The following is an 11,288-nucleotide window of genomic DNA, read 5'->3' as shown; positions in this document are numbered from 1 at the left end:
TTTAAAGAAAGGATATATTAAAAAAAAGCAAAAATGCAGTTCAGTACATAAAACATCTCACGTTAACACTATAATCTTTTGTTACCATGGTTAACAAAACCATCTTAAACTAGTTTACATAGGTCTTGTTTAGTAATACATAATTAATAGCCTCTTAACAAAAACAAGAAAAGACAAAGGGGAACACTTGTAAAAGAGACTATATTTTAACTACACTAACTTTTAACCAATCAAGAATACTTTATGACAATTTGGCTAAGAACCAAAGGGCCACTATCTTTATCTTTTTTTTTTTTTGGATAAAATGTCTAAATCACTTTTTTTGAGGATCCCACAATTCACTAAAAATTGAATCCAACTCCTTTTTTGTATACTTTTTAGATGATATCTTTTCCCCCCTTGGTCTTTTTCTGTTCACAATATTAAACTTCTTCAGGCAATTTTAATGAACATGTTAGCACAGCATCAGCAACTGTGAGAAATATCTTGTCCTCACCAATTTGATCTGGAAATTTGGATGCATGTAGCTTGTCAATCACTACTCTCCCGGGGTTCGACAGAACAAGCTGTAACGAAGGTAAGATTCCGAGTCATATATGTATTACAGAGGCAGATCCAGAATTTAAACTTGACGTGTTACAGACATGTTAAGTTGAAATTTTCGTAGTTTTTCACATATGTAAAAGATGATTTACCTGAACATTTCTCTTTATTAGGCTTCTATGCAACTCTTCCAAGGCATGGATACCACTGGTGTCAATATCAGTAACAGCTACAAGGAGAAAAAGAAAACGAAGGATGGATCGATCAATATATCATCTCAGAGTAAGATAACATACTTTTTATCTCTACTTACGTGACATCTCAACGATCAAGAACTGAATTTTAGGATCACTAGTTGCTTTTCGTTGTTCTTCCTCATCCATCAGCCATCTCAGTATCCTGAAGAACGCGTTGATTAGTTTGTTAAGTTCAGTTTTTTCGTAGTACTAAAGATACGAAAGGAAGGGAGGAAAGGGGAAGAAATGTCGTTTTACCTTTCCTTTATATAGTTAGAGTTTGAAAAGTATATAGCAGAATCAACTCTAACTATCACTACACCAGGAACTTTGGTTGCCTCGGGGTATTGTTGAGTGTTTCTATATACATTTGTCCGCGGTATCCTGCCTAGAGTAGCTGTTCGTGGCCTCGTGACTTGGAGGAGAATCTTAGCAAATGATATTGTTACCTTTGGATAAAAATGAAACTAACTATCAGATCTTATTACTGAATGATGAGATTGTTGAGTTTTTCTGTATGGACTTACCGCGATCAAAAGACCAATCTCAACAGAAGCAAAGACCACGCCAAAAAATGCTCCGATGCAAGCAACAAAGTCAAATTTATCGATCTTCCAGATCAAAATTGCTGCTTCATAGTCAATTAAGCCGAGTACAGCTGAGATGATGATAGCAGCTAGGATAGCATTCGGAGTAAACTTGAAAAGAGGTGTTATGAACTCCAAAGTTAGGAACACGACAACAGACATGACAATGTTGGAAAATGCGGTCTGGCAGCCAGCCATGTAGTTTACTGCTGATCGAGAAAAGGAACCTGCAAGAAGTGAATCGATCAACTAGTTAGACAAACCAATTAATGTGATGAAAGTTGAAAACACATTGTATCATTACTGATCATACTGCGTTTGCTTGTTGATTTGTTTTACCTGTAGCTACATAACAGGATGTCATCGAGCCAACGATGTTCATAGCTCCAAGTGCCACCATCTCTTTGTTTCCGTCCAATTGGTAGTCCTTCATTGAAGCAAATGTTCTTCCGATTGCAACAGCTTCCTAAGAAGATCATACATTTAGTACAGAAATGTGAAAATGTTCCTTCTTCAACATTTCATTCAAGATTTGACTTACCGTCAATGCAATCATTCCAGCTACAATACCAGTCCTAATCCCTTTCATGAGATAGTCACCACTGAAATATATTTTATCGACAGATGGAGGATTGATTCCCTTCTCTATGCGTCCTACCTGGTAAGATCGTTATATAAGTCGTTTAAAAAGAGATCATCATTGTATCCAATGATGGAATTGAGCGAAAACAGGAAAAATCTAACACAAGAACTTACTATGGCAACTCCCCTCTTATCAGCATGAGTAATGTAGACAAAAAAAGTCGAAAGAATGACAGAAATCAAAGGAGCAATTGCAGGTACCCAAAACAGCTTTTTATTCTTCTTTCCCTGGTTGCCAAATATATCTTAGAATCGAGTAAACCGCCACCAAATGCTTTCAAAATTTAGTCAATAGAGCTCAAGATACTTACAATGTACTTCGCGAACAAAAGGAAAGTTAAAAAGGTTGCTCCGATGAGTATTGTCTGCCAATTCCACTGCAAGTTGTTGCGAAATTTCAAGTTATACATAAAAGACATCTTACGCAGGATGCTCTCGAGTGACAAGAAAACTTACTTCATGTTCGACTGAATGAAACACTGACTTCATCACAGAAATGATATCTGTTTTCTTCGTAAACTTCTTAATGCCCAAAAAACCTTTAAGTTGCTGAAGGGCAATTGTGATGGCAGCACCACCCATGAATCCAACAACAGCAGCATGAGATAGAAAGTCTATCAAGAATCCCAATCTGCCAAGAAAACAACGTGGGAGGGCAAGTCAGAAAGAGAAGGAAACAAAGAACAAATACAGTAAAACCTCTCTTTAACAATGTCGTTTTTCTGAATGTTATTCATCTGCTAGAGCAAAATGACTGTTATAGAGAAGATATGATATATCGTAATATGAAAAAGTGGTTACAAAGAAAACGTGGTCGTTACAGTGAAATGTTGTTATAGAGAGGTCTGACTATATATACAACTCGATACTTAAAATGTATTAATCACCTTAGGATCCCAAGAGTAGCCTGAGTAATGCCAGCGAAAAAGGTTGCTGTGAAAGCAAGCCTCAGATACTCGGCTGGATGTTTACTCGGATCAATTTCATTACGGAGCAGAGTTCCTAGCAAGAGTGAGACAACAGCCACAGGCCCTATGGCTATATCTCTTGAACTGCCCATGAAGGCGTAAACTAGAGGTGGAACAAAGCTGGAGTCTGAAATTTCAAACAAAAGAGAAGAATGAAAAAGGACTTTTCGCGATTATTAACAAAAATAAAGTTAATGAGGAACACTTACATAATCCATACTGAGGATCTAAATTTGCAAGCTTTGAGTAGCCAATGTCCTGTCATACCAGTTGAAAGCTTTTTATAAGAGTTCTGTAAAGATCCTAAACAATACTGATTTCATTAATACGAATCCTTCGGGACTATGTTTCTCAGATCCTTCGAAAATGTCATCAGGTGTGTGTCGTGTCCTTTACAAGTTATGCATTTTCGGAGGATCCGAGCAACATAGTCCAGGAACACTCTTTACCTGAGGAATACAAAGGCTTGCAATGGTTAGACCAGAGATAAGATCACCTCTGAATTTTCTTAAGTTATAGCTTCTACCCCAATCTAGTATCGGAAATATGGCCTGTAAACCAAGTACAAGCTTCCTAGACCTCGGTTGATCCTTGAAAGAGCGTAATGGATCATCTGCGAAGAAAGTTTCCTTCACAGTAGTCTTAAACTCTTTGAATATGCCCTGTTTTGGAGGGACTCCAACCTTGTGAATATAGGGTGTTTGGTTGTGTTGTGACGAAGAGAAACTCCTTATATCCATCTCCTTTTTTTCTTCTGCGTCACCATTAGAATTAGCCATGCTAGAAAAAAACACCTAATTCACCTGTAATCCAAAGGAAATACAGTTGAGTTATATCACCATACGAAATACTTAAGTTTCATTCAAGCTAGTTATCGCAGCCAAATCAACACCACCATATGTACAGGATATGCAGACCTTACTCATACCTCGTGGAGGTATAGAGATTGTTTCCGGAAAACCCTCAACTTAAAGTGAAGCAAATCAAAGTAGAAATGGAAAGGAAAAACGACAGTGAAGAAACATCAACAACATAGTGCGATCACCTAAACATAGAACGATAACATATACCAAAAGCCAGAAACTACATTAAGGCTAATACTACCCACAACAGACACGGTGCTCTAGACTACCACCAACCTCTATCCTATCGAAAAAAACAAGACAACACTCGACTATCTACTAACCTTTTACCCTGATCCACGACCTCCATACACTCTTATCTAAGGTCGTGTCCTCAATCAAGATATTAGATCAACTTCTATTAGATGTAAAACCATGTGATAAAACAAGAAGTTACACCAACCCTTTCAAAATTCGACGAGCTCAGAGGGAGTCTTTTAGTTCCAAAACTTACTGAACTTTGCACTACATTAGAAAGTTCTTGCTTGTCCTTTATATAGATAGATAACTAGAGAATTACAAGTTAGAGTTTTAACTCTACAACACTATTAGTGGTGTGCTAAAAAAGTAAGCATTTGCCTAACACATACTAGTATTAGAAACTACAGAACAATTTTATATTCTGTCTAAATGACATATGGATGGTCGATAACCATTGATTTACACAAAGTAAGCATGAAATGTTAACGACCTCTATAATTTGAATACATATAATATGACAAGATTGAACAATTGACAACTAAAGTTCACTAGGACGAAATCTAGAATAACCTCGAATTCATTAAACAGAACATGATACTCTGTTCAACCTATCTGTTCAACATACAACAAGTGAAAAAAGGCTTTATGTTTGTTTGATGCTTGAATTTTGTTCTGTTTTGATGAATTTATTCTAATGTAAGCATATAGTAAAGATAAAATATCTTGTTTGATAATAACTTAGGAGTAACATATACATTTCAAAACTCATTCTCTCAACTACGAGCTCACAGCATTCATAACATTTAAATTCTGAATCCGACACTGAATAGTTCCATGATCATGACTCATTCTCTTTAGCTATTTAATAAAACATATACGAAAGTAGTTCCACTATTAAGATGTTTAATAGTAATAAAGAATATTAAGCGCTGTACTTGTACTTAGAACATTTTTTATATGATTTCAAGCAAAGTTCTTTTTTTTTTGGAACCTTAAGAAAACCCACACAGATAAAACACCTGACTGTGTAATAGCTTACAAATCACACTGGAAATGTAAAAACGCAAAAGGCATTGAGGAAAAGTGATCTCGGATCATCCATATGGATAATTAACCTTTAAACCAACCAAATCATCTCAACGAATGAACAAATAATAATACAAATTTATTATTCCAATTTTAGAACTAACAAAATCCAACTTTCATACGCCTTATTTAAAAACCATTGATAGTGGACCAAATTAGTACCTATAAATTAAAGAAATGAATTTTTTCTACCTACTTAATTATCTTTAGGTACGATATATAATTAATTATTATATTTAAAGAACTTCATAAAGGTAAACTTAATGTGTGATATTTTTTCTATAAAAAAAGATCAAAACTAATGAAACACGTAAATGGTAATATCGACATTAAAAAATTGAAAGTCATGATAATTTATTGATATTATCTACTTTATTGAAACTTTTAAGAGGCATGTGTCCTATAATATATTAATAAAACACTTCATCTGTCTCAATTCATGTAATACATTAAAATAAGCATGAAATTAAAAAAAAAAAGAACATAAATATTTTTGAAATGAACAGTCTACAATGAAACAAGATATTAATGATAATTACTTCTAAATATAAAAAAATATCCTTCATTTTCGAGAAAACTAAATACTTAGTTGGCTAGAAAAGAAAAGTAAATAACATATATTAGAATCATAAAAATATCAAATGACACGTATTATCACAAAAAAAACACTTTTTTCTAGCAGAGAAATCTCGAAAGGGTCAATGGCTCATGGTTCGAAACTCCATGAATAACGAGCTCGTATTTCTGTGTTTCTTCACTTAAACACCCAACATTTTATCTAACACGTAATTCAAATCAATGTCGTGCGTCTAACCAACATATATCACATAATGCACTCTAACACTAAACCATACATCTAGCAGAAAATTTCATAAACTTAAAATTCTAAATCGCGATTTTTTCAAAAAGTAAAATGCATTCCAAAAATGTTGAGACAAACAGTATTTTAAAAAGGCAAACACAACATAAAAGCAAGATATGCACACTCTATGGTCCAAATTAAAAAATAAAAAATACCACTTGTTCTAAATTTTAATTTTTTAGAAAAAAAAAATACAAACCTTTTAGAGGAACAAGATGCAAGTAACCAAATGCTGTCCTGGTTCAATGAATCTAACACCACTGAAAAACAATCTTTTTCTCTAATCATATCAAAAAGGAAAATAGAAAAAAAAAAAAAGGGCAAATTATAAGATTCCTCAAAAGAAAAAAACCTCAAACTTGTAATGATTTGTTTGGTTATAAGAAAATTTAGAGAAAAAAAAAAGTGGAGTGAAAAAGGCACAATGAGAGACTGATAGTTATTTAGAGTATTAAAATATGAAGATATGAGAAGATTTTATTATTATAGTTTGTAAAAAAAAGGGGAAAAGTACCATTAATTATTTTTTCACAAGTGTGAATATGAGGGGGAAAAAAAAAACAAAGACACTAAATTCCACAAATTAATTAATACTCTCCTTTTTTTTGATAATTTTTTAATTTTAACAACAGTTTAATATATTTTGTGTATCTTTAGTTTAAATACATGATTTAAAAGTCATTTTTTATTTTTTAAAATTTTATATTAAGTCAAAATCAGATAAATAAATTATAAAGTCAATTTTTTAATTTCAACATCAGTTTAATATATTTTGTGTATCTTTAGTTTAAATACATGATTTAAAAGTCATTTTTTATTTTTTAAAATTTTATATTAAATTATAACCAGACAAATAAATTATAAAGTCAATTTTTTAATTTCAATATCAGTTTAATATATTTTGTGTATTTTTAGTTTAAATATCATTTTTTATTTTTTAAAATTTTATATTAAGTCAAAACCAGACAAATAGATTATAAAGTCAGTAGTCTTAATTTGAGGTTTTAATTAAGTTCCAAATAATATGGGGTATTGAGGTTGTTTGAATAATGACATAATATGGTCTAGGTTCACAAAAGTTAAAAAAAACAACCTTGTTTTTATTTGAAGAAAAGTCTAATTAATGTTTGAAAAGTCTATGGTGATCTAGACTTCAGGGTCTTGCCACTATATTTGAGGCAAAAGTCTCCTTAGAAAAAAAAAAGATGTTGAATTAATAATAGTCAAAAAGCTAAAAATATTTATGTTAGATTTATTTTAGGTATTTTAAAGTTAAAAATCACTTTTTAATATTTAATAGTGTTTGGATAAAAGTAATTTTAAGTACTTATTTTAAGTAAAAATATAAAAATATGTCAATTCAAATGAATTTTAAAATTCTCTATGTTCTATTTTTTTTAATTATCATAAAAAAGATCATTGAATATGAGAGTCAAATGATTTAGTCTTTTTTTTGGGTGTGTGGATTTGATTATTTAAAACATAGATTCTCTATGTTTTGTATAGTACTTACATTTACATATATAGAAAATATATAAAACATTATAAGTCAAAATAATTAACAATTAAATATATTTGAAAAACTTTATATTTTTCGTAAGGTCGCTCGTGCCTTTTGTTTCATTTTATGTGTCATAATTCAGAATATGAGAGTCCAATTATTTACTTTCTCCATTTCAAATTAATTGAATTTTTTGAAATATTTTTTCATTTTTTAAATTAACTTAATTGTTCAATTTTTAAGACTTAAAATGTTTTTTCAATTTTACCCTTCATAAGTTAGTATTGAAATTAGTTATTAATTAATATTTAGTTATTTTAATCATAAATTTGATAGTAATAATTAATAAGAGTATAAAATGAAAAATTATGCCTCATTTTTGTCTTCGAGCCTGTTTGGTTCAGCTTAAAAGCTGGTCAAACTGACTTAAAAGCTGATTTTTGACTTATTTAGCTGTTTGGTAATACTCAAAATAACTTATTTTAAGTTAAAAAAAACTTATTTTAAGCCAAAAGTTAAAAGCTGGGGTAGGGGTGCTTTTTTTTTTAGCTTATAAGCTGTTTTAAGTTGACCACATTTTTATCTTTTTACCCTTAATATTTTTATACAATCTCAAAATTATTCACATAACCCTAACATCTCTTTCTTCCATTTTTCCCTTTTCACGTTCGGCATAGCAACTTCAGCACTTTTATCCAAACGCATAACTGCTTATTTTAAAAATAAGTTTCAGCACTTTCAAAAGTACTTTTTTAAAGCTGCTTTTATTAAGCCCATCCAAACGGGCCCTTAATCATTTTTTTCTTAAAAGGTGTGAAACACCTCAAAAATTCGAAATGAAAATTCTTTTCGTGTGAATTTGATTATTTGAACATAGATTGTCTATGTTTTGTATAGTATTTACACATTTAGAAATATATAAAAATATTATAAGTAAAAAATGATTAACAATTAAATATATTTAAAAAGAAAACATGGTCAAGGAAAACTCATTTGACTCTCCCCAAATAGTAATAGTATCACATACCGTTCTAATTTATTTTCTTACGTTTTATTTTAAAATGATATATTTTTATATTTAGTAAATTTTTAATGCTAATATTTTCATTTTATCCTTAATAATACTTATATTATAAGGATGGAGTGACATGTTTAAAATCATACAATTTAATGAAAAGAATATTCTTTTATATTTGTACGTGCACCACTTAATTTAAGCATCTTCTTATCTTCTTAAATTTCATGTCTAATCAAATTAAGATACAAAATATAGAAAAAAACAAGTGGAGTAATTTTAAAAAAAAAACTATTTTTTTGTTTTAATTTATTTTTCTTTTTAGTCTATTTTCAAGAAAGTGTTTTCTTCTTTTTTTTTCTTGATATTCTTTAATTATAATTTTTCATGTGATATATTTAAAATCACAAAATCAAATAACATTTTAGTACATTCTACATATCTCTAGTTTAAAATTACAAAACTCAAAAATCTTCTTAAATGTTTTAAACTTCGTAACTATTCAAAGTCAAACAGACAAATTAAAACGAAAAAGTATATATTAATTATTATGTTTGACGATGTTGAGTCTTTTTTAGAAACATTAATTTATAGTAAAATATACACCTCATTTATTATTTTTAATAATAAAAAACAATTAATTATGAAATAAATAAACACAAAGGAGGAATTATTTATTTTTAAAAATTATTTGCCAGAAATAAAAATATATCACTTATTATGGATAGGAGTTGGTAGACTGAATTTAAGTGGTGTAAACTTTTGGTTGGAACAGTAAGACCGCAAATTTAATGTCAATAAATAGTAAGCTGACTTTAAAACCGTTACCAACTCATAGGTATTTTTTTAAAAAAATATATTATTTGTGATCAAATATATTCGTTTGCGTAATAAATATAATTTGCATCAACTGTATCTATTCGTGCAATGAATATAACATGTATTAAATGTATCTGGTAGTACAACGGATACAACGAACACAAAAATACAAAAATACGGGGATTTAAACATATATACGTACAACAAACAATTGTTTGACATTGAAGATACATACAATATACACTTGTATGTCATTGTATTTTTAGTGTATCACACTTATATCTTATGATATACAAGTATAATACACTGAAATATAATGATACATAACCATTATTATATCACTAAGCTCAAGGTTGATTGGTGTTAAATTGAAAATATCAATTGATTCTTTGTCAAGGTCGATGTTGTTAGGATCGAATCCACACACACACTTGATGAATAAAGAACACAGGAACTTTAGAGAGAATTAGATGAGAGATCTAGAGAGAGAAAGACAGAAACCAATATTTCGTGGTAACACCCCGTGAGTAAACTTCCACGGCGGTGGAATATAGATATTAATAAATCAGAGTATTTTTGATTATGGAGAATAAATAGTACAGCCTAAACAATTATATATATTAATCAGGCTCCACAACCTAACAGATATATTGGTTCCATAGAACATGTAACAACAAATAATAAAACATCTATTATAGAAGGGTCACATCATCAATCAATTAGTATCAGAATATATTTGTAATTCAATAGTAAAATGAAAAAAAAAGTGTGTGAAGGACAATAACGTAATGATAATGAGTTAAACGAGCTTGTTAATATGGGGAAACTAAGCAAATACTTCATAAAAATAAAAAATAATCACAACTATATATACCTCCAGCTAATTTCGCTTAACTGATACTAAATTAACATCATATTTTGTATTGGTATCATTAAGACCAGGGGCGGATCTATGTGTTAAGGAGAGGGTGCCACGAACTCGATTGAAACTTCGTATATATATATATATATATATATATATTATTTGTCACCCCCAACAACAAGTAGATGACTGTTGCTAGTGGTGAAAGGTCAAGTTTTGAACTTCAACTTACTGCTGCATTTCCATATTAGTAGCCCCATAAATAACCTCTACAAAGTATCCTTTTTTACATTTTTATGTTATATAGACGTAAATTTGCTGACATTTTTGTTGTAATTTTATTCATTTTTTTTCTTCCTTTTTATTTTAAGCATGAATTTATGTGACATATTTTTCGTTTTAGTCTATTTTAAAAAATGTTAGCTTTTTATTATTAAAAATAACTAAATTTTAAATTATTATTTTTACGTAAATGAAATAATTTATAATCGCACAAATATTTAAGATTTATTTTAGACTATAAATTATTATTTTATCTTAATGAAATAATTTATAGTCATACAAATATTTAAGATTTATTTTAGAAAATAAATTCCAAAAGTGTTGTAATTAAGATGGGGGAGTAATATTTTTCTTCTTCCAACTAGTTCTTACTAGCTCCATTCTTTCGTCCAAATGTCAGAAACTCGACAATGAGTTTCTCTTACTTTTTGTTCTATTATCTAAAATATTTGGATGCGTATGAAAAAAAATACAATTATGGTAATTTGAATCTTTTTGAAAGTTCTAATTTATAAAATAAAACATGTGTTGCAATAAATGATAACATAAAATCTTACTGACATTTGATTTTTATTTGGCATTTTTAGATTGTCAGTTAATATGAGCCAATACTTTGTCTATGTCATTGAAATTATGTATACGAAATTTTGTGAGCTCTTTATATTCAGTTTGTTACATAAAACGTGAAATATTTATAAATATATATAATTATGTCATCATTGAGTTTTTTTTATAAGAAAACTCTCCGAGTGCAATTTAAATGGATTATATATATATATATA

At 29.6% G+C, this 11,288-nt stretch overlaps 1 protein-coding gene and 1 long non-coding RNA gene across 5 annotated transcripts; one reads left to right on the top strand and one right to left on the bottom strand.

Moving 5' to 3' along the window:
- Positions 1–39: 39 nt before the first annotated feature.
- On the bottom strand, positions 40–6,480 carry LOC107006008 (sulfate transporter 1.2-like). Of its 4 annotated transcripts, none has more exons than XM_015204642.2 (14): positions 6,227–6,480; positions 3,426–3,779; positions 3,186–3,234; positions 2,896–3,103; positions 2,465–2,639; positions 2,320–2,385; positions 2,123–2,236; positions 1,908–2,024; positions 1,706–1,832; positions 1,307–1,593; positions 1,038–1,228; positions 857–942; positions 696–772; positions 40–566 (listed from the first exon to the last, which is right to left on the bottom strand). In XM_015204642.2, exons 2-14 carry the CDS (start codon positions 3,753–3,755, stop codon positions 423–425), a joined length of 1,971 nt encoding a protein of 656 aa, XP_015060128.1. In that variant the 5' UTR covers positions 3,756–3,779; positions 6,227–6,480; the 3' UTR covers positions 40–422. The 4 variants fall into 4 exon arrangements, with proteins under 4 accessions (XP_015060128.1, XP_027769538.1, XP_027769539.1 ...); XM_027913737.1 differs by lacking the exon at positions 6,227–6,480 and adding an exon at positions 4,282–4,574; XM_027913738.1 differs by lacking the exon at positions 6,227–6,480 and adding an exon at positions 4,163–4,275.
- Positions 436–1,749, top strand: LOC107006070. Its single transcript, XR_001454965.2, has 2 exons — positions 436–577; positions 717–1,749. It is a non-coding gene; the product is annotated as an uncharacterized LOC107006070 (long non-coding RNA).
- Positions 6,481–11,288: the final 4,808 nt, after the last annotated feature.

Source organism: Solanum pennellii, chromosome 12, assembly GCF_001406875.1.
Source record: "Solanum pennellii chromosome 12, SPENNV200".
In the NCBI taxonomy this organism is placed as follows: domain Eukaryota; kingdom Viridiplantae; phylum Streptophyta; class Magnoliopsida; order Solanales; family Solanaceae; genus Solanum; species Solanum pennellii.
This window is presented reverse-complemented; position numbering and strand designations above follow the sequence as displayed.